At 28.9% G+C, this 24,068-nt stretch overlaps 5 protein-coding genes across 6 annotated transcripts; 3 read left to right on the top strand and 2 right to left on the bottom strand.

Moving 5' to 3' along the window:
* Nucleotides 1-9,617: 9,617 nt before the first annotated feature.
* Nucleotides 9,618-12,135, top strand: LOC124496572 (uncharacterized). 2 transcript variants are annotated; one of them, XM_075732421.1, is made up of 3 exons: nucleotides 9,618-10,285; nucleotides 10,363-11,329; nucleotides 11,392-12,135. In XM_075732421.1, exons 2-3 carry the CDS (start codon nucleotides 10,494-10,496, stop codon nucleotides 11,528-11,530), a joined length of 975 nt encoding a protein of 324 aa, XP_075588536.1. In that variant the 5' UTR covers nucleotides 9,618-10,285; nucleotides 10,363-10,493; the 3' UTR covers nucleotides 11,531-12,135. The 2 variants fall into 2 exon arrangements, with proteins under 2 accessions (XP_075588536.1, XP_075588535.1); XM_075732420.1 differs by having other exon boundaries at nucleotides 9,620-10,281.
* A 1,739-nt stretch (nucleotides 12,136-13,874) lies between these two features.
* LOC124496859 (uncharacterized) lies at nucleotides 13,875-15,668 on the top strand. The gene has a single exon (XM_075732422.1). It carries the CDS (start codon nucleotides 13,929-13,931, stop codon nucleotides 14,763-14,765), a length of 837 nt encoding a protein of 278 aa, XP_075588537.1. The 5' UTR covers nucleotides 13,875-13,928; the 3' UTR covers nucleotides 14,766-15,668.
* LOC124496860 (uncharacterized) lies at nucleotides 14,762-15,668 on the top strand. The gene has a single exon (XM_047060423.2). It carries the CDS (start codon nucleotides 14,762-14,764, stop codon nucleotides 15,620-15,622), a length of 861 nt encoding a protein of 286 aa, XP_046916379.2. The 3' UTR covers nucleotides 15,623-15,668.
* A 781-nt stretch (nucleotides 15,669-16,449) lies between these two features.
* LOC124496861 (uncharacterized) lies at nucleotides 16,450-18,034 on the bottom strand. Its single transcript, XM_047060424.2, has 2 exons — nucleotides 17,239-18,034; nucleotides 16,450-17,172 (listed from the first exon to the last, which is right to left on the bottom strand). The coding sequence occupies exons 1-2, from the start codon at nucleotides 18,032-18,034 to the stop codon at nucleotides 16,457-16,459; spliced, it is 1,512 nt and encodes a 503-aa protein (XP_046916380.2). The 3' UTR covers nucleotides 16,450-16,456.
* A 590-nt stretch (nucleotides 18,035-18,624) lies between these two features.
* Nucleotides 18,625-22,922, bottom strand: LOC124496400 (uncharacterized). Its single transcript, XM_075733090.1, has 5 exons — nucleotides 21,789-22,922; nucleotides 21,035-21,714; nucleotides 20,878-20,944; nucleotides 20,729-20,812; nucleotides 18,625-20,660 (listed from the first exon to the last, which is right to left on the bottom strand). The coding sequence occupies exons 2-5, from the start codon at nucleotides 21,105-21,107 to the stop codon at nucleotides 19,550-19,552; spliced, it is 1,335 nt and encodes a 444-aa protein (XP_075589205.1). The 5' UTR covers nucleotides 21,108-21,714; nucleotides 21,789-22,922; the 3' UTR covers nucleotides 18,625-19,549.
* Nucleotides 22,923-24,068: the final 1,146 nt, after the last annotated feature.

The following is a 24,068-nucleotide window of genomic DNA, read 5'->3' on the forward strand; positions in this document are numbered from 1 at the left end:
ATTTTTTGTTTTCATTACCATCATCAGATGAATATAACGACAACAGCAACAACAACAACAACATCTGTGGCCCTTTCGTTACGATGAGAAAAGTTTTTTTTTATTCGATTCTATGGTTCTTCATTCTGGATATAAACATTATTCTTTATTTTTCCATTTTCCATAGTGAAAATTTCGATTTTTGAATTGGAAAAAAATACATAAGACAGAAAAAAAGAATGATACATTGTGTGTGTGAGAGAGAGAATGAGAAAAAAAAAGAGCACGAGAAACAAAACTTTTTCGTTTCCATTCTGAATCTATGAATTCTGAATGTTGGAATCATCAATTTTGAAACAAATATCACGAAATAAAACAATATACGACGATGATGGTAATAAGATCACAAGAATTTGATTCAGTCGATGATTTTTTTTCTCTCGTTTTTCGTTTTTATTATTTTTCACATTAAAAACGTTTAACCGGTGAAAAAAAATTTCACCGTGATCAATAAAGGGACAAAAATACAGATAATAGGAATAAAAAAATGGAAAGGATTCAAATGTTCATAAAATTCAATATGTCAAACGTAAATTGAATTGCAAACAAACAAAGGAGAATGATAAAATTACGACTTTTTAAATGATAATATTTCATTGTTTGATTCCGTTGTTTGTTTCTGTTTATCAAGTTTTTTTTTGTTTTTTTCTTTGTATTTTTTTTGCGTTTACAGTGAAAATTTTTATTTTTCATTTGCTAAAACGAATTAGAAATTTGAGCGAGAGAAAAAGATAACAAAAAGCTTAGGGCTTTAAGGTTTCACGGTCATTAACTAGTGTGTGTGTAATTCTATATCTGTAAATCTTTAAAAGTGCATGTTTTTGTTGTTTTTTGGGTCAAATTCTGGCAGGAAAATGTTTCATTTTCTTTCAGCAAAAAAAACCGCATCATCTTAATTATAAACAGAAAAAAATCTTCAAACCATAAAGAAACCCGATATATCCACACAATAATAAACATTAATGATGATGATGACCATCATTATCGAGTAAGTAAGTATTATTATCTCTGCACTGGGACGAATATCTTATTCTGGTTCCGTTGTGGTTCAACCGGATAATTTTTTTGTGTGTGTGTGTTCAAATTACTTAAAATATAAAGATTAAAGTCCATCCATGTACAAAAAAACATGTTTCAAATAATTTAATATTTTTTTTGTCATTAAATTCATTGGATTTTTTCCATTCATTCATCCATTGTTTGAAAGGTAGAAAAATCGAGAATATTTTTCTTATCATTTAATGGAATAATAATGGTTTGATAATTGTAAAGAATAATTCCTACCCACAAACCTTGAAAATGTAAACAAAACAATTTATTCGTGAATGAGTTAAACAAGGAATATTTTTAATATTGCCGAATCAAACTTTAAACAGATTCTACTTACAAATATCAAACATACATACATACACCTGCTCAAATTACAAATGAAGAAAAAAAAATCATTACTTTACCCGAGGATTCATATTACATCAGTCCAACGACCGATTAAATTGATGATAATGATGATGATGTGTGTGTGTGTATGCTATGATTACCAAGGTGAATAATTAATTTTTTCAGTAGTTCAAAAGAAAAAAAAAATTGGCATTTTTTCTGGAATTTTCCATTTCATAAATAATGTTGAAAAACTTTTTCTTCTTATTCTGTCATAAGAATTTTGTTTTTTTTTTGCAATTTCTTAATTCAATTTCTGATTTGACCTGATGATGTTTTATTTTTTGGCAAAGAAAATTTTGTCTCAAACATTCGAAACTGTGTGATAATTGGTTTTTGTGTGTGTTTTGGTGCGACATGGTGTTTCTGGAACATATCGATAGTTTATGTATTCCAAAAAAAAACGGAAAAAAATTCTGTTTCATCCATCATTAATTGAAAACAAGTACATTCTTGGCATTTTATTCTCTCTTTCTCTAGAATCTATTTTTGAATTTTTTTCTTATTTTGGAAATTTTTTAAAAAAAAAACAAGATTCAATTAATCTTTTGCTGTTGTTGTCTGGTTTTTTTTTACCAACACGCACGCACACACGCACACACACACACAGATCATCGATTATGAAATGGATATTTTTGTTGTTTTTTTCTTGGTGAAACAAATGTCAAATGTCGACATAACACGAAGAATTTCTTTTCTTCTTCTTCTTCTTGTCTTTTAGATTTTCAATTTGAATGTGAAACGAAATTTTTTTTTTCAATTAAAGAATCGTTATTGAACACGTTGGAATGTGTGTGTGTGTGTGTATGCCGGAACCATGTATTTATCTGAAAAATTCAATCATGGTGCAACAACAACAACAAAAAAAAATCAATGACCGACCTTGGATTGTGAATGAATGAATGAATAAATGAATTCCAAAGATAATTAGGCAATAACAACCAGAAAAAAACGAATGTGACCATCATATATAATTATATTTTATTACAGTAATCACAGAATAAACAAACAAACTCAATTGATGATGATGATGATTGACAAACAGCACAAACAGAAATTCTGATACACATAGCTTCACAACCAAATTTTCATCACCTTATCATGTGTGTGGTGTTGGTTGAATAATATTCAATATGTTTACCACCATTTCCGGCCAAATACAAAGCAAAAAAAAAAATCAAATGAATATATGTTTTATTTACACACACACACACACACACACAAATATGATACAGTAGCATCACGGTTATTGATAATGATAATAATGTATGTGTGTGTGTGTGATCCATCGAAATATATTCTATTGAATGGATAGAATCATTTTGATCATTTTTTTCCCTTTTTTCAAATGTTATTTCAAATCATTGAATATTCGTGTAGAATATGAATTTTGTTCACAGTGAAAAAAAAATTTCAAATTTCAAATATTGACTCTATTCATCATCATCATCATCATCAAGAAATCCATGAAGGAATTGGTGAAAAAAAAAGAAATGTAAAACTGTCGATGATGATGAAGATATGAAAAAAAATAGTAGTAATGCATATCTTTCGTTATATACGACATACTCACTTTGTTTTCCATCATTCAAATTCATCATGAATTCATTTTTTTTCCACTTCTCTTTAGTATCACAAAACAGAAAATTTCCATTCAATCATTGAATATAAAATTGAATTTCAATGGCATAACAATATTGACTCAAGACACAACACACACACACACACACAATGTAAGCTTTCAGAATTTTTTTTTTTTTTTGATTCTTCAAAAAAAAAATTTAAATTCAAGTACACTAACTACTAACAATTTGGTCTTCTACAACATGTGTGTGTTCATTGTTTCATCACTTCATTGACATTTTTTTTTCTTCGTTTCATGAATCCCAAATGTATGGAATAAGAATGGAAAGAAACAAAAAAAAAAAAAATTTTCAGGTGAAAATGTCAATGTTTTCCATATTTGTTTGTTTGTTTAATTTTCATTCTTTACATTTAACCTTTTTTTCTCGAGTATTGTTCATTGATGATTCTATAGACAACAACAACAAAAAAGCAGAGAATATTCTTGAGGTGGGGAGGTGGCAACCAATTTTCTTTCAAGTTTTTTTTTTGTTTTGAATTACTCGCCATTATTCTTCATTTTTTATTCTTTTCATTCCCTGTATTTTTTTTTCTCATTCAATCAATCAAAATTAACTGACTGGAAATTATTGATTTGAACCAAATCCTAATAATCTGGGAATATGTGATCGAAACAAAGAAAAAAAAAAATTGAATAATTAAAGTTATGATGAACAATGATCGATTACCAATGATGATGATGATGACAAATCTATTATGTTCACCACTGTCAATGAAATGACATTTTTTTTCCATTATCAATAAATGAATCAATGAAAAGGTACGGTGAACAACAATTCGAATCGATAAACATCAAATGATGATGATGATGATGATAGAAAATTATGGAAAAAAAACGCCAATTGCCTGTCAATGGCAATGTTCATTTTAAATGCGACAACTAAATAAGCAAAATATGACAGAGGAATGAAACAAACAGAAAAAAAAGAGGAACAAAAAAAATTGAACATACATTCATTTTTCTTTTGAACAAAGCAAATTTTGCAAACATACATGAAACAAAACAAAAAGTACATGACATGAACGAATAAAAAAAATTCAATTCATGAAATACAAGATAATCGATGAATGGAATTGAATGAATTTTATCATCATCATCATTGGATCCAAGAAGAGATTCAAAATTCATGAGAAAAATTTCACCCCATTCAAAACATGAATTACGGTTACGGTGTAAGTGTGTGTGTGTGTGTGCCAACATCAATTAATTTTTTTTTATCTTGGGCACATTAGTGTTAAAAACAATAAAAAAAAGTACGGTACAATCTCAATTTTTATTTTGAACAATGAAAAAGAGCCAAATAGATCATAATCGATCATAAGAACTTATTGCATAAGAATATTTTGATCACATTTTATAGATTCAATTAGAATAAAACGAGAAATTGAGACAAAAACAAGCAAACAAACACTTGAATCGTAATGGATGGAATTTTCTCCTAAAAGGAAAGATTTTCTCTCTCTCTTTACAATCTACCTGGAGCAATTTTGTAACTAAACAGATATATGCAGAAACAATTTAAAAATGGATTGATTTCTATCTATCAATCACTTAGTAGTTGTATTCAAGGATTTCCATTTCATTTTACCAATTTATTACTATTGAGATTTGGATATTCCAAATGAACTGTACGTTATATTTAGACTTTTGTTTGTGTTTCTAATATTGATTTTTGGATTGTTGATTTTTCAAAAAAAAAAAAAAAAAAAAAAAATAAAAAAATTTCATTCCATATGTTAAAAATAAAATATTGATCAAACAATTTCAATAAATCATTCATCAAAAATTTGTACTGATGATATAATAAAAATAACCAAATATTTCATGATCTATTCGCATTCATTGTGTTCCGGTTAATTTGAGTGGACATGAAACATGAACCAAAAAAAATGAGACAAAAAACTTGGATTTTTTTTGCTATATTTAGAATCCATTAAACATAAAAAAAACTACAAACAGCCACTACAAAGTGTTGATTTAAAGAAAAGTCAAACTGAAAAATCAGACAGAATCAAATCAAAAAAAAAGAAGAAATTTATAAATTATCCTGAAGCCATTTTCATCACCATTGATTAATCAATGGTAAAATGAAAGAAGAAAAAAAAAATTTACCAAATGCCCCAAAGCGTCAATGTAATGGTGATTCATTCAATTCAATGGATTCAAGCAAGAAATTGAAAAATTGGAAAAACATCGAAACATTGAAAAATATAAAGTCAACTAGGGAATTAATAATTTGATTTTCTAAATATGAAACAAAAAATGAAAAAAAAACCCAGAAAAAAAACGAAAACTTTTATTCATTCACTACAGAATGATGATGAACCTATTGATGTGTGAAATCTTTGTTCATGCTGAACACGTCATTGGAAAAATTCTATTTTCGCAAATTCTATTTCCATATTGCATTCATATGCAACAATGAACACCGAACAAATCGCAGTCATATTTTTTTTTGATTGTAAATCAAACAAAACAAAAATTTAACACCATAATCAAATTGATGATTTATGATTGATATATCAAAAAAAAATTGATTGACATTTTAATTGTATGATGAATTTTAGCGATGAAAAAAAAACGAAATTTGATAAATAAAACTGTCACATTCTGATGTTTGTTCAAAAACGCCCATTTCGCGATAAACACTCCCACGCGCAAACAAACAAACAAATGTTGCTCCATATGTGTGTGTGATATTCAATTCATTATTTGTTTGCCAATTTTTTTTATATATATCTGCAATAAAAAAAAAGCTAATGATTTTTAATTACAAAAGGCGAATCGATTTTGGCAGTGAAAAAAAAAAACAGTGAAAAACAAAAAAAAAATTCAAACAAACCACCCACAAACACACAGACATACACACAAGATGATAATTTAGATATTTTTTTTTAATAAATAATGATCTTGTGTGTTTGTGTGCGTTTTTCTTGATTAAAACGGAAATTCAACTCGGTCCGATAACAACAACGAAACAAAGAGAAAAAATACACAAAATTTGTTGAGATTTTGTTGTTGTTGTTGTTGTTGTTGTTGTTGTTTCAACTACAATCAGATAGTGTTCATAATGAAAATGGAAAATAAAATTGGATTTCTGGTCGGACAATAGCATTGAAGTACAAGTAGGGAGAGAAATTTTTTTTTTTTGTGAAAAAAAAACTTTCCAATTGGATTTTTTTTCTCTCTTTTCATCATAACATGACCAAAATTGGAACAACTTATTTTCTTTTCTTTTCTTATTTTTGCCAACACCATTTTTCATTTAGTTTTTTGTTTCCATTCATAATCATCATCATCATCAACAACAACAACAAGACAATCGATGATGAGATTATTATTTTTTTTTGTATTTAAAATTCTTGTGAATTTTGTTACGTCAATTTTTGTGTGTTTTTCACCAAAAAAAAAAAAAAAAAAAAAAAAAATGGAAAAAAGTTTTATAATATCGATTCTGGAACAGAATATTGGAATACACACACACACACACACCGAAACACAGAATCGCACGCACACACGCAACCAAGCACGTACAGCAAACATACATGAAAATTGTGCAAACAAAAAAAAAATTTCACCACTTTTCATTAGATTTACACTAATGACAATTTAATCATCATCATCATTATCAACATTTAAACCGAATGAAAGTTTTAAACTTTTGGAAAATTTTTGTGTTAAATAAAGATGGTGTGGCAAAATCATGCCAACACGTTTATGGTTGTTGGACAAAACTGTTTTTTTTTTCGGACACACAGAATGGATTATTTTTTTTTTCGAAACCATTCATATTGCCCGATCCAGTATGTATGAAGACAAAAATATTTTTTTTCCCCCAGAAAAAGAAAATCAATATATATTCACAAGCCGGAAATTAATAAATTTTCTTCACTTTCAAATGAAATGGGATTTTTTTTTCAATTCAATTCAATTCAAAAAAAAAACGTATTACACACAAGCACGCACACTGCAAAACTAAGGTAAGAAGGTAACCGGAATCAGAAAGTTTTTCTTTTTTTTTCGAGAAATGACAGAATTCAGAATCCACAGAAAAAAAATCTTGATATTAATTAATTACCTTTTTTCCTCATCATTCTTTGGCTGTTTTTCATCATCATCATCATCATCATCATCATCGTCGTCGTCATAACCAAGCAAACCGAAAAAATTTTGTTTTTTTCTTGCGAAATTATCGATTTTTTGCTTTCTTTCCATTTTTTTTTTTCATTTCGATTTCATCGATTTTTTCTCTTTTTTTTTGTTCGCTGGGATCAAGTTTTTATTTTCCATTCACCAAATGTTGTTGTTTTTGTTGTTGTTGTTGTGAATTGATTGATTTTTATTCATCGAGATAAATAATCATTTCTCTCTCTCTCTAGAGAGTTTTTCGGTTTCTAATGGAAAACAGAACCAAGAAAATCGCACACACACACACACACAGTGGATGGAAAACAGAAGAAAAAAAAACAAAATTCACAACATCCATCAAAATGGAAAAAAAAATACCTGGTCTTGTTTTTTTTTTATTCAAGTAATGATCAACATAGGAAAAAAAAACATTTTTCACTACAGATCATTACAGTTGCTATGCAGTGTGCACAAAAAATTCCAATCGTTAACTGATGATTCAAGAAAAAATCTGGATAATTGAAAATTGTTTTCTCCTTCTTATTTCTTATTTCTTAATGATAGATAGGTCAATTATACTGGTTTTTTTTCACGCCACCACCATCACCACTACCACCACCACCACCATCATCATTTAATATAACGATAATGTTAATCATGTTTTGTGCAAATTGGATTGTAACAAACAAACAAACAAAAAAAAATTGATTCATCATCAATCGCTGGTTGTTCAATTCATGTGGTGATAATCATTATTATCAACCAGAGAGAAAAAAAAAACAAAATAAGCGGGTAGTTTCATGAAACAAACAAACAAAAAAAACTCGACCATCATCATGGATGACCACCGTAAAGATTTTTGTTTGTTTCGAATGCAATACTTCGTCATTATTTGATTTTTTTTCTTGCATTTCATAATAAGTATGGTAAAAAAAAATCGAACCAGTATCTCTGAAGTGGAACACTGAAAAAAAAGTCATGATTGAATGAGAAAAAATGAAATGAAATTCATTATGAACACCTATGGTTATGACTGTGTTTTTGAGAAAGCGAATGAAAGAAAAAAAACGTCTGGCTACCGTAGAGACGAAAAAGAAAAGTCACTGGAAAAAAGAAAGCAAACAAGACAGTGAAAAAAAAATCGATAAGAAAACAAAAAAAAAACTAGGAAACAATGAGGGTGAACAAAAAAAAAATCAAACAAATATCGAACCAATTTTAATATTGCTGCCATAACCAGATACACCCAATTGTTATATAATCATCATCATCATGTGACAGCATATTTGGCACATTGTTTCAATAATGATGAATTCAGGTAATGAAACAAACAAACAAACAGAAAAAGAAGGTCGTAAAACAAAATGACAATTTACACATTATCATTATCATTATCATCATCATTATGATCAGAATTTTGATGACATCATCATCATTGATAGAAGGAACATTGGGGGGGACGAAAAAAAATCCATATATATCACATGTAATAATAATTATAACAATAATTGTTATTATTATCATCTAGAGACGGAGAAGTGGAAAAGTCATTTCAACACAAATGATAAATCAATGATGATGTGAACGCGAAATAAAAAAAAAATCAATTTATCATCATTATTCTTGAATGTAACCATTTAATGATTATGGTGGTGGTGATGATGATGCTAATGGGGAGGGGAAAAGGGGTCCGTTTGGTTAGAATTCTGTGTAATTACAATCTATAATAATGAAAAAAAGGGCTATTCATTGTTAATATATCGATCAATTCTTGTTCAGAAAATTTTTTTTTTGTGTGGAGAACTGGAATGAAAATGAAATTCTTGGTTTCCGGTGATTAAAATTTGTCTATTTACATTTTTCTTTTCATTTTGAGATCAAGAATGTGGAAAATTTCCCATTCTCTTTATTCATTTTTCAGGTAATATAACAATACCTATCGGTAACCAGAGAGAGAGAGAGAGAGAGAAAAAAAAAGTGATGAAAATCAATTCAATCTCAGTACACACATGCAAACATAAATACAATATATACACAGAATATACAGAATGAGAATTGAAAAGTATGCATCTACATTATACAAATCCATATATTAGTTTCAATGTGTGTACCATTATGATGATGATTATAATGTTGATGATTGTTTCAATTGCGCTGATGCAAAATTCTATATGTTTGGTAGAATTCTATCGGTGTGTGTGTGATGGTGTATATGAGAAACAAAGAATATCAAAGAGAGAGAGAGAGAAAAAAAAACTAAGCCGCCCAGCTAGTGCCTGCGTGTGTGTGTGTGTGTGTGTATCTAGGTATCCAAAATGTACAGATACATATAAACGATAACGATGACAACGATGATGATGATGATGATGGGTAAATAAAGAATCGCATATGAAAAGAATAAGAAAGAAAAGTCTTTTCAATGTTGTCTAGAATCAAAGAATTGAGAAAAAAAAAATATATATTCACATTTACATAATCATCGAATCAGTTGTGAAGAGGCAGTTAAAACAACAACAACAATAACCACCAAGTGGACAAGCAAGCAAATATAAAATCGGCCAATAAATACAAGTGTCACACAATAAAACAACAACCATAACAACAACAACAACGAAACAGCGAGATCACTTTTGAATCATCATCATAATCATCATCATTCAATTATTGTTGTCGATATTCAAATGAAACAAAACAAAACAAAACAGAAAAAGAAATTTCCAGAAAATAACTAAAATCGATCAATGGTAACCATCGTTGCATAAAATTATCAAAAAAATAATTTCATTTTGAAAAAAAAAATTCAAACCAAAAATAAATATAAAAAAATTATTATTATTATCCAGAATAGAAAAAAAATCGAATAATCGCAAGAATAAAATTCAAAATATTGAATTATCATCATTTTGCGTGTTATTGCCAGAATTTCAGATATAAAAAAAAAAAATTTCAAAAACAACCGTTATTCTATTGCAACATCATCATTATTGCACAAGTAATAGTAAACTTTGTGATTTCGTTAATTTTGCGTGTTTGTATGTGTGTAAACAATAGTGATCAATAAAAGTGACATAAATTGATTATATATTCTTGTTGTCGTTGAATTTTTTTTTCAGAATTTCAACATTTTTCAGCGATTCAAGAAAAAAAAAAGAATTCATTGCATTTGAATCAAGAATTTGATCATTTTGCAAACACACACAGAGAGAGAAATCATCATCACATTGATAGAACAGAAATAAATAGAATGATGATGATGTTACAGAAATCAAATCAATCAACAACAACAACAGCAATGATGATGATGGGAATTGTACGAAAAATGTCAACATTTGTCGTAACAGCAGCAATAAAAAATCGTTCATCATCATCATCATCAATCATTATGGCTAATAATCAAATGATTATGATGATTATTATTGGCACAGCAATATTAATACCAATTTCACAACAGGCAACATTGATGGATACGGAAAAATTCACAACATCCGATCATTCTAATGTAGTGGCTGATAATGGTGTATCATCAAAATCATTATCACCATCATCATCATCATCGAAATCATTATTATTACCACGATTTATTGATTATAATAATAACAATAATAATAATAATGGTGATTTTGATTTCATGATTGAACCAACATTTGATTGGCATAAACGTGCAAATGGATTTTTACCAATGCGTGGCCGTAAATCATTGGAATCAATTTATCATTATAATACAAACAATAATAATAATAATATTTTTGAAAATGATTTACCACCAATGGAAAGTGGTTCATCATTATTGAATAGCAATAATAATAATTTAATGGATCAAACAATGATGATCACATCACCAATAATGAATGGTGATGAATTAGAATTAATGGATTTATTGGAAAAACGTAATCGTATCAATTCATTTATGCCAATGCGTGGACGTAAATCAATAATGGATAATCAATTAATTGGTAATATACAACAACAACAACAACAACATCATCATTTTGTACCACCAATAGCAAGATCAAATTATTATGGCCGTTTTATGACCGGTATTGGCAATGTACAATCATCACAGCCATCAGCATCGCGATTGTAAGTTCCGAATTTATTCATAATAATTTCATTTCATTCAATTTTCAATCAAACAACAATAGTTTGAGATCCGGTGTAATTGGTACTAGTGGTGTCAATGGTGGTGGCGGTGGGGGTGGTGATGGTGGAATAAGCAATCTATACCATCAAACGGATCAAAAACGTGGCAAAGGTGTAGCATTCTTTGGTTCACGTGGATAATAAATTACACAATGGAAAAGGAATTTGATTCGATTCGATTCGATTCAATCAATAATCATCATCATCATCATTCATGATTTATTCAAAGAAGAAACAAAAAAAAATTAACACCACAGACACCTACCCACCTACCCACCTACCTACACACAAATACAAACGATTAAAAAAAAAGATTGAATCTTCTTCTTCTTTGTTTTCATTTTAAAAATTTTGTCCACAACACATTTGAATGCAAAACCAAAAAACAACAATTTTATTCACATTTTTGTTTCCTTTTGATTAATTAATTGATTAGTTTTGTAATATTTGATTATCATGATAATTATCGATCATTCATTCATTCATTCATTAATTGGAAAAAAGCGTATTTCTCTATAAAAAAAAAACAAACAAAAAATCAAAACACACACACATTGAAAAAAAAACACAAAAAGAGAAAAACACAGTCCCCCTCTGCCGTACAAACAAAAAAAAATCCAAATATTTTTCACACACACACACACACAATCACGATCATCAATCAGCAATTATCGATCATTGATCATCAAACAGATTATTATTATTATTATGATTATTATTAAAAAAAATGGATTTTATCGTTGTTTTTCATCATGAGTAAATTTTGTTAGCCATACAACAACAACAACAAAAGATTCAATCATCATCATCATGTGTTATCATTATTTTAATTATCGAAAACAAATAGATGGACAACCACAAACTAACCAAGTAAGAAAAAAAAAACAGTGGTTGAATAAATAATTTATATATATATTTGTAGTGTATGTAAGGCCAAATGATGATGATGATTGGTGATTGAGTAGTAAAAAAAAATTTGTACGTGTTTTGTTTGTTTAAATTTTGGTTTTCTTTCGATCAATGATGATGATGATAATGGTTTTATATCCAAAAATGATTCTGGATCATCATCATCATCATCATCATCATCATCAATGAAATTGAAATTATGTGTGTGCTACGTGTGTTTGATAGTTTCATGGTAATAAAAATAAATTTTTTGTTTTTTTTTCAAATAAAAAATTCATGAAAATTAGTAGATACCGGAGCGTTGGATCAAAATTGATGTATCGTATTTATTCATTCATTCATTCATTCATTCATTTTTTTTGTTGGATTTGTTTTGTTTACCGAAAATGGAAAATTGCAATTTGTTTTGTCCATCGCTGTTGGACAGTATATTCTCCAATTGAAATTAGTGGATGAAAAAGAGATAAAAAAAAATTTCCAATGATACTCGATGGAAAAAAATGGGTTTATATACTAGATTACAATCAATTAGAAACATTAATTAGGTTATAACATTCATTAAATCAAAGTCGAACATTCCATTTAAAATATTCAAACATCACAACTTTGATCATTAAAAAAAAATCAGCATTGAAATTCTTGATTTCCCAACGAACTTGATTTCCAACTAAAAAAAAAAAAAAAAAAAAAACAATCCCATTCATGATTGGGATCCCATGAGAATGAAATTTGATTTTTTTTTTGTTTTGTTTTGTTTTGTTTTCATTATTATTATTATTATTGATTGCAAACCGATCAATAGATTGTAATGGAAGAATCGAGCCATTGAATTGTGTAATGAAAATGAAAATTTAAGAAAATGGAAATTATTAAGAAAAAAAGTTTTTTCTTTAAATTCAACAAAAAGTTTTCTGTAGTTTCTAGTTTTTTTTTCATTTTCATTCATCGTTTCTGGGTTTCACTTTGCGTGTTTTCTCTCTCTGTGTGTGTGCGTGTTGCGTTTACAATTTCAATTAATCTAGGTCGAAATAATTTATTGCTTGTGTTTTTTTCCTTCATTCATTTGGTCTATATTTGCCATCATCATCATCATCATCATCATATTTGTATCATTTAACCTTGAAGTCGTTTTTTTTTTGTTGGAACCAGAAACCGAGAAATAGAGAAAATGCAAAAAAAAATCCCCAGAAATTTTTTTTTTTTTTTTTTGATTAGAATTTAGGTCAGTTGGATTGTTTGTGTTTTCCATTTTTTTTTACACTAAAATTTCAAATTGTCAATCAAATCATCATGATCGATTGATGATGAACAACAAGATCAGTAGAAAAAAAAATTTTATGACCAAACTTCCTGGATGATACAGAAAATTTGCATATTTTTTTTTATTTTAGTTTAGTTTAGTTTGGTTTGGTTTCTAGGATAAAAAACAAATAAATGAATGAATTGTAACAATGTAATGTGTCCACTTTTTTTCTACTGTTTTCAGATAGAAAAACAGCATATAATTCTGGGTAAAAACCGTTTGATTTTCTTGTGATTGATCATCATTTTGTAACAAAAAAAAAAAAAAAAAAAAAAAAACACAAGTTGAATTTCAAATTCAAAAATCAAAAATTAAAAAAAAAAAAAAATGAAATCGTCGAATCATTTATACATCATCGTATTATTTCTATCGATTGTATCGATAGTTGTTATCGATGCTACTGTTCAAGAAAATGAATTCGAATCAAATCAATCTTTGTATCGATTATGGATGATGAAGATGGCAGAAGAACCACAAACATATCAAAGCTCGAATGATATATGGTCACTTGCAACAAGTGATGGTAAATGTAATGATACCAAATTTGGTACCGTACCCGATCCAAATGATTGTACTGGTTATTATATCTGTTCAATGGAATATGCATATAGACGTCATTGTCCACCATTAACATTGTTTGATTATCAACAAAAACAATGTGTTTATCATACAAATGCTGAATGTTTTTCAAATGAACAATTTATTTGTCCACGTAGATTTGGCCTTTTTAGACATCGTAAATGTGATCGTTATTGGATATGTGTCAATGGTAAAGCAACAATAAAATATTGTTCATATGGTAGAAAATTTGATGTTCGTTTCAATCAATGTCGATTATCATTATGGGCAAGTTGTGTGGAACAACACCAAACATTGAATGATACTGGAACAACAACAACAACAACAGCAACATCGGAATCAATGTCGACAACAACAACAACAACAACAGCAGAATTATCAACAATAAAACCAACAGAATTACCATCAAATGAAAATGATAAAAATTTCACAATGACACTAACGCCATCTCTCAATTCATCGGAAAATGAATCAACATTTAATTTAACAACACCGACAACAACAACCACCGTATCGATGATAATGACATCTTCGACCCCATTGGATCCGAATAAAAATCAAAATCAAATGATTCATCAACTATGATAACTTCTATTTCAAATAGTACACCGATAACAACAAATAATACCAATTCAACAACAACTACTACTGCTATGACAACCACTACAACAATGATTATTACTACAACAACAACAACAACAACAAAAATGACATCAGTAAATAATAATGCAAATTTTGAAAATGTGGAAAATTCTTCGACACCAACAACGACAATAATTGTTGAGGATCCTGTAGAAAAATCAAAGAATACAACAACAACAACTACGGCAGTTCCAATAACAACAACATCAACAAACGAACTTTCGAATGAAACTTTGAATTCATCATCATCAACAACACCAGCAAGTACTATGATACCAGAAATACAAGAAATGGAAAATATTACATTGACATCTATAAGTAATAATATAATTACAAATAAAACTTCACTGCCGACATTTGGCCATGAATTGATAGCAAACGATAATCCATTACTACAGCAACCGTTACCTATTCAATCAAATGTTGATCAACCAAATGCAGAAAGTTTAGTAGCAACAAAGAAACCCGCATATGGAACGAAAACACGATTATTAACTAAAACAAATATTTCATCATTTATTCGTTCACCAGTTAATCGATCTAAAGCGAATGTACGAAAGAAAACGACTACGACGACGACCACGAAAAATCGAAAACGATTTCCAATAAAAGTAAACAACAACAATAGTGGTGGTGGTGGTTTAGATAAAAATTCAATCATGAAAAACAAAATTCCAATGGAAGCCAAATCAGAATTGAATCAAAAATTATCATCTATCTCAATGGATGAATCATCATCATCAACACCACCATGTGATTATGATGATAATGATGGTAATGTCGTTGCTGTTGACAAATGATGATTATTTGATAAATGAAATTAAATATTTTTTTCATTGAAAAAAAGTCTGATATATAAAAAAAAATATTTTTTTTTTCATAGATAATTTGGAATTTTTAGATTTTGTGATTTTGGCCTTAGATTACAATACATATGATGATGGATAGAAGGTTGCTGTTGTTGTTGATGATGCGTTGATGATGATGATGATGAATTCATTTTCCATTTCAAAAGGCCATTATTATTATTGTTTTCATATTCCCAATTATTGTATGCCAAATTTTTCAGATTATTTTCTGGCCAGTATGATTGTTGTTGTTGCTGTTGTTGTTGTTGTTGAATCAAAATAGTTTGTTCATTTTGAATAGAATGATTATCATCATCAACGTCATAATCTTCAATTTGTTGATCTTTGTTGTTGTTGTAAATCAATGTTTCAATCATATTTGATTCAATTTCCTGTTTATTTTCCGGTTGTGGTGGCGGTGATGAATTTTTTTCAAAATTTATCAATGATAATAAAATCTCATTATTATTGTTGTTGTTGATTTGATTTTTGTTGTCACTACCACCACCACCACCAACACCACCACCACCCATACCATTATTATCGATTGAATTTTTCATAAAATTTTTTGATAATCGTAATTTTCGTATCAATAAAACGGAAATGATAATTATTGAAATTATTATGGCCATTGTTAATGTACAAATCATGATGAATATGTATGGATGTTCATTGCCAATCAATTTGATCATACGAATGTAGCGTGAATACCAAACATTTCGCCGTTGAATGATATGTGATTTAATATTATTGGCAAATGAAAATTGAAATAGCGATGGATTCTTTTCAAATTAAAATTTCAGTATCATTTGTCATCGGTGTGATTGTTGTTGTTGTTGTTGTTGTTGTCGATGATGATGATGATAATGATAATGTCGCAAGAGAATTTTTCGATTGTTCGGTAATATTTTTCAATGTTGCCATTGTCGTTGATGATGGTAACGATGCAAAAGGAATCGTAATATGAACCATGTTGGATGATGACAGTTTTCGGATATTTTTATTCAATTCCATATTGTCATGGATTTTAATTCCAGATGTTTGGTTATAGTGTTGCCAAAATTCTGGATCTGAAAAACTACGAAATTTCGAACGTAATTTATTTGGTTTCATCGTTGTTGTGGTGGCGGCGGTGGTGGTCGTAGTAGTAGTTGTAGTGGTGGTTGTTGTAGTTTTTTCATCATGATTATAATGTCCATAATCTTCACATGTTTTATCATAACTATAACAAAGACATGTAAATCTATATCGATTTCCATTCGGTACACACAATTCAGAACAGAATGATTTTCTTGATGATGGACATAATGGTTCAATTTGTCCACTTGGTTGTGTATAACGATGAATTAAATGGAATTCCTGATTCGATGATAAACGAGATGACCAATAAGTTAAATCGGCCAAATAATTTTGTTTGGTTGGTTGATCTTCAAGTGTTTGACTTATATAATCAATTTTATATGCAAATAATCCATTGTATTTGTATTCAACAAAATATGGATCTAAAGATCAAAAGATTTTGGTGAACAAAAAAATGATCAGATTTGACCAGAAAAAAAACAACTTACAAATAAGATTGAAATTTTTTACATAATTATTCTGTAAACGAAACATTCGTGTATGTTTCTGTATGGCATCGGAATTTTGATGATATTCATCTGGTGATTGTAATGATATCTCACCTAATTGTCCATTTGTCACAAAATAGACAACATAATTCGATTGATCAATCTGTACATCGTATATGAATGTACGACTTTTATAAATCATTGCCATTTCAGTACCATCTTGTTGTGCTATTTGTAAACGATTTTCATTAGCATCTGACCAATCAATTTCATGCCAAACAAGTAAAGATAAACCTGGACAGATTAATAATTTTCTTATCGTACGACGATATGATGAAAATAATAACGATGTTGGACGATTAATTGATGGTACGTATGGTGATTGTTCATTAGCGATCGATGTAAGAATAATGTCTGATTGATCAGCAACCATATAAAGAAGATTATGTATCCAATCAATGGCCAATTGTGTTATTGTAAACCAACGATATTCACCTTCTAATTGTATTTGATTATTTTGATTATCAATTTTTATACGATATAATCGATGATTATCAGTGATGAACCATATATGATTCTTTTGTAAATGAATATCATAAGCAATGATTTTCTCATTTTGATATGGTGATCGTATTATTATTGTTGTCGTCGTACGATTATTATTATTATCATCATGATGATGATCACCATCAATAGCACATAATGGAATAATGGCCAATTCATCCGATGATGATGTTAATTGAACAAAATTAATTTCATTATTATACATTGAACATAAATTTTTATTCATCGTCATCATTGATAATGAATTGGTCATCGATAATGATTGGGTAATAATGATTAATATGAATGAAATTGATAATAATGCCATGTTTTTTTTCAGAAAACAATAACGAACAAACAAACAAACAAAATTTCCAAATAATGATTGATGTCCACTCATTCAATCGATGACCATCACCAAAAATCGAATGAAATTGTTTGTTTGTTTGTTTTTCTGATCTGACTACAATCGAAATAGAAATGAAAAAATTCATCTGAATCAAAGGAAATGGACATTTTTTTTATTTTTTCGTCCAACCACACTTAACTCTTATTGGATTTTTTTCTTCATTTTCGTTTCGATCCTGTTTAGATCGATCGATCGATTGATCAATCGATCTGATTGCGGAATTCATTCGTTTTTTTTGTTTTGTTTTTAAGAGAGGAAGTTTTAATTATTTTTAGGCTTTAAATAAGAACAGCAAAATCAAAATCAAAATGAAATTGGTCATGGGAATAATTTACTGATTCGAATCTCGTTACGGATCTGTCGGTTTTTATTGTTGTTGCTGTTGTTTTTCAAAAAAAAAAAAAAATTCTAGCTAAAAACAAGCAAATAATTGGTTCATTAGGGAAAAATTCAAATCATTTAATCATCTTGGTGGCGTGGGAGGGCAATGGGCTCCAGACAGAAAAAAGCTTTTTTGATAACAAAAAAAAAAAAAACAAAATGAAAATGAAAATTTCAATTTTTCAAAATTCTCAATCATCAAATCAATCTATCTAATGTCAATGGGTTAATGGAACTTTCTTTTTTTTCGTTCATGAAATCATTATGTTTCTCCCAAGACTATCTACGATTGTTTTTTTTTTCATCAATCTGAATGGTCATTTGTTTACTGGAAAAAAAAGAAAAGGGTGAAAGAGATGGAAAAAAATCGGGTCATGGAAAAGGATAGTTCACATATGGATAAAAATGTTGAATAATTAATATAATTGTGTGAAATGGGATATTTCATGTGTGTGTGTGTTTAAAAGTCCTAAAGTAAAAAAAAAAATCATGATGATTATGATTATGTAATGAATTTGTATATATCATAGAAAGACGATCCTAATGTATTAGTTGAAGCAAAATAAAAAAAAAGATAACAAATAAGAAAATTATGTACGACATTTATAATATAATTGTGTATATATATGAAATGATGATGATGATGAATTGATGATATAAATGAAATGTGAAAAAAACGGATTAAGTTTAAAATTGAGATAATAAAAATGGATTAAATGCTAATGAAAAGTGAGAAAAAAAAACGAGACAGGTACTGAGGATGATTGTGGTTGTAATTGTGATAAGTGTGTGTGTCTGTGTACGTGTATGATTAATTGATTGATTCAAGGATTATCTGGTCAATAATAAGGTCGAACATTGATGAGATGATGATTATGAGGATGATGATTGGAATATATGTTTGTGGTGTGTGTGAGAATGTTTTCGATAGAGAATGAGAGTTGACGATTATTTTCTATTATCAACACCATTATTCATTTAACCTAATGATGAAAATGGATCGGTTAATAATTTTTTCGTACGTTCTAAATCCATTTTGGCTGTTTTAGATCTAATTTTTTTACTTGAAAATGTTGATACTAATGATGATGGCGATGATCGATCCAATGATGATGATGAATGTTGTTGTAATCGTTGAAAATCATGTGGTGATGATTGTAATGAACTTGTTGTATGACTTGATGATGATGATGATGATGATACACCGGTTAAATGACTAGTGTTTGAATCCGATTCAATGGCCGTTGGTTGTACAGAAATTGTTCCATATGATGATGATGAGGCTGATGGTGATATTAGATTCGATGTTGATGCACCAACACCATTAGTATCATTAAACACTTGATTTGTCGTATAATATTGTCCATTTGGTCCACTATAAACCGGTGCATATAATGGATAATTCATACTACTTGATGGATGATTCGATGGCGAAAATGATGAATATGATTGACCATATGATGATGTTGGTGATTCAAAATAATAACTATTTGTTGCTGCCGCTTTATATGAACCCATTGGTGATCGTTGTGATAAACCATTCTGATAATCATTTGGTCCACCACCATTATCAACAACACCTTGTCCTTGATCATCCATCATCATTGATTGTTGTGGTGAAATTGGATATGGTGTTGAATCATATGATTGTCTTTTATAACCGGCAGCCATTGAATTTTGACCATTTGGTTCACTACCTGCACCATTTGGATCATCATAATTCATACCATATCCATCGGATGAGCCACCATTATTACCACCATTATAACCACCACCATATTTTGATGATGAATCGGAATCATAACCTGATGATGATCCATAACTTGATGAACTATCACTACCATAGCTACTACCGCCACCACTATAACCAGAATCATGACTACCACCACCATATGATGATTTACTATAACTTTTCATTGGATATGGAACCGGAACTGGTTTCATAATATATTGTTTTACCGGTACATAATGATGACGAAGAATATATTTATATACCGGTTTTGGTACATAATATGGTACCGGTACTAATTGTTTGACAACATGAACCTGTTTTTTCTCTTCACAATGGCCTTGTCCACCAACTAAAATCCTAAAGAAAAAAAAATAAAAATTTCAAAATTTGATAAACAAAAAAAAAATATGAATGAAACAACAAACATTTGTTCACCACCGCCTTTTTTATCGCCACCACCTCCTTTGATCAATGTTGGGCCACTACATTTTCCACCGGAAATTAATATTCTGTATTTTTAAAGAATAATTAATTCAACAATCAATCGATCAATCAAAATAAAAATCACACTTACAAATTACCGCCGCCTTTTTTTTTACCCTTTTTATCACCAGCCATTTTGATCAAAACAGGTCCCGATCCTATTTTTTATTTTATTTTATTAATTGTTTATAAATGAAAATGATTATGGAAACACACACACACACACACAGACATTCATTCACACTTACCACCAGCCGAAACAATTTCACTTAACAACATTAGAATAGCAAAATGTAGAATATTTAATTGAAAATAATACATTTTTGACTTTTACAGTAGTTTTATTGCAGAGATTTTTTTTCCAATATTTGATTCAATTGATGAGTGAAAATTTTCGCTAATCAGAATTGATGAAAATGATACATTTGATGATGATTGCACAACAACAAACTTTGAACACCGTACACACACATACACAAGAGACACATGCACAAAGACAACAAAAAATAATGATGATGATCAGATTCGTTGATTGAGATTCGAAAAATTTCAATTTTCAATTCAAAATTTATCGATGTTTACCATTGGAACGACAGTGGCCAATTGTGCCATAATCTATATGGATCATGTCGTTTTTGAATTCTCGGTTCGTCTGTGTTCATCTCTTCATCTCTCTTTCTATCTCGTCAATTTTCTCTTTCTTTTTTTTCTTCTTCTTCTTCTTATTTGCCATAATGAAAAATGATAAAATTTTGATAACCATCATAACCAGAGCAGAAAAATTTTTTTTTTCCTTTTCTTTTCTTCGTTGTCTCTTTTTTATTATTATTGGCTGTGATTTATATATCGCAAAACCAAACATTGTTTCAATCAAAGAAAGAAAAAATCGTCGGAACAAAATTGTCACTTCCAAAGAAGACGTCGTTGACTACCAAAAAAAAAAAAAAAATCGAGATTTACATAATGGGCAAATATTAGAAAATTATTGTTGTTTATTATTACCTGTTGACTATGATGATGATGATGATCGTGTCATTAGCAAAATAAATAGAAACAAACAAACAAAAAAGAGCCACCAGTAGTGATTTTTATTCACTGATGAGAATCAAGTTGATTTTGTTTTTGTTTTTTTTCGGGCCATTATTTTTTTTGTTTTGTTTTGTTTTGTTTCAAAATTTGCTCATTATTTCAATGATGATGATGATGATCCATCCACCAATCTATTGACGTCTAATTGATCGAAAGTAGAAGATCATCATCAAGTGGGTGTAGTGTTGTTTCGTTTGTCTTTTTTTTTTTTTTTTTTTTGAAAATGTGAAAAAAAAACTGATCGGATCATCCAAAAGGCTCATTATTAATAATGGCCAAAAATAATTGTTGATAATAGCAACAGCAGCAAAAATTAATGGCAGGCAATTGTTGTTGTTGTTTTTTTGTCGTAGCTCGAAATAGAAATTGCCTTAAACTATTCACAAATCAATATATATATCGAATCATCTTCTCCCGGTAGATTTTTTTTTTGAAACAAAAAAAATTTTTTTTTTCTTGTACACGTTTGATTTGATTATGTGCTCATCAATTATGCACCCACACTCTGGTGGTAGTAGTGGTGGATCCACTGAGAAGAAAGTGGTGAAAAAAAAACAATGAAAGAGAAATGGTCGTTGTCGTTGTCTTTGCTTTTTGATCATTTAAAATGGATCACAACTAATTATTCGGTTGATCAATTATTTAATCATTTATGACGTTTGTTTTTTTTTCACTAAAATTATGAATGATCATCTGTTGAGATCTTTTCATCATATCTAATGTGGCACACGACAATATTTGGAGAAAAAAAATATTTGAAAATTTTTTACACAAATTATAATTGAAAAACTTTTGAAAATTCCCTCCCTCTTCCCCTCCTTCTTCCACACTCACACAAAATATATAATCAAATTAACAACTAAATATAGTTTTTTGACTTTTGTTACATTATTATTATTATTATTACTATCATCCATAACGATCCATTTGGGACATATTTTCATATCAATCAAGTGTACATTTTCTTCAAAATAAACACGCACACACGGATGACTCAAAATGGTAAAAAAAAATCGATGACAATTGATGATGATGATGATTATAATTAACGACGACATATTTTTCTTCACGAAAGAGTCATTGATGATGAATGTTTACCAACAACAACAACAAAAAAAAACAATGTTGTCAATTGCATGACGATTGTTCGTCAAGTTTGTTTTGTTTTTGTTTTTGTTTTTGTTCGAACTTACATCCGTCCATCCATCCGTACAACGTAATGATAAAACATTTGATGATTCGAATGATTTATTCACATATGACATATAATAATAATCGATATTGCTCGATGTTTATACTTTTTTTTTATTATTATTAACCACCTTTAATTTGAAAGAGGATTTTTCCTTTTTTTTTCGTTGTCTTTTGTAGCCAAGAAAAAGCAAAAGTAAATTTTTTTTATTCGATGGTAATTATTATTAACGATTGATAATCGATAATTATAATAAATTACTTTTGTTTTAATCCATTCGTCATTTATTATATATATAAAAAAAAATCATCGATTGACAAAAAGGTGGATGAGGAAGAGAAAATATAAATGTGATTTTTTTTTGTTGTTGTTCTCATAAAAATTCCAGCGGTGAAAAATCTAACCAAATTCTTTCATCAATCCACAAAAGATTAATTAATCGGTCATTGAACGATTGATCATATCTATCGATTGATGATATACGACAACGGATTAAAAAAAAAACAAAACAAATCCATATAGCCAATATCTGTTCGATTGATTGGTTTTTTTTTTCATTCGTCAAACTGATTTTTTTTACGGCGACAATTTGATTTTTTTTTTCGAAAGCAAACAATTATACTAATTTTGGAAAATGATTTTCTTCATTTTTTCACTTCTTTTGTATTTATTGAATAATGATGATCATGGTGATTATCGTTATTTTGGGGATCTATTTTTTTTCTTTTTGACTAAAAATGAATCCAATTTTGTCGATGATAATCATCATCGTCATCAACATTTGTGAAAGCACGAGACATGTATATATATGACTATGATGATGAGATATATTGGTAACGACAACAACAACAACAACGAAACACTGTATTTGTCTTCAAGGTATCTTTGATTATCATCATTATCATCATCATCATAATTTGACGACAGATCAATTATTTTCTGTTGTTTCGTTTCGGGATTCATATTTTTTTTTTTTTGTTACAAATCCGTCTATCGCCCTA

The sequence above is a fragment of the Dermatophagoides farinae genome, chromosome 7, assembly GCF_024713945.1.
Source record: "Dermatophagoides farinae isolate YC_2012a chromosome 7, ASM2471394v1, whole genome shotgun sequence".
In the NCBI taxonomy this organism is placed as follows: Eukaryota; Metazoa; Arthropoda; class Arachnida; order Sarcoptiformes; family Pyroglyphidae; genus Dermatophagoides; species Dermatophagoides farinae.

Bases quoted from the DNA above. Each gene is read 5' to 3' on its own strand.
- LOC124496861 (XM_047060424.2), bottom strand. From the start codon at position 18,034: ATGACGATGAATAAAAATTTATGTTCAATGTATAATAATGAAATTAAT. The intron at 17,173-17,238 runs GTAAGTTGTTTT...TTTGATCTTTAG, and splicing joins AAAAAATTTCAATCTTATTT to ATCCATATTTTGTTGAATAC.
- LOC124496859 (XM_075732422.1), top strand. From the start codon at position 13,929: ATGAAATCGTCGAATCATTTATACATCATCGTATTATTTCTATCGATT.
- LOC124496400 (XM_075733090.1), bottom strand. From the start codon at position 21,107: ATGTATTATTTTCAATTAAATATTCTACATTTTGCTATTCTAATGTTG. The intron at 20,813-20,877 runs GTAAGTGTGATT...TTAAAAATACAG, and splicing joins AAAAAAGGCGGCGGTAATTT to AATATTAATTTCCGGTGGAA. The intron at 20,661-20,728 runs GTTTGTTGTTTC...TTTTTTCTTTAG, and splicing joins AAAGGCGGTGGTGAACAAAT to GATTTTAGTTGGTGGACAAG.
- LOC124496860 (XM_047060423.2), top strand. From the start codon at position 14,762: ATGATAACTTCTATTTCAAATAGTACACCGATAACAACAAATAATACC.
- LOC124496572 (XM_075732421.1), top strand. From the start codon at position 10,494: ATGATGATGATGTTACAGAAATCAAATCAATCAACAACAACAACAGCA. The intron at 11,330-11,391 runs GTAAGTTCCGAA...AAACAACAATAG, and splicing joins CAGCCATCAGCATCGCGATT to TTTGAGATCCGGTGTAATTG.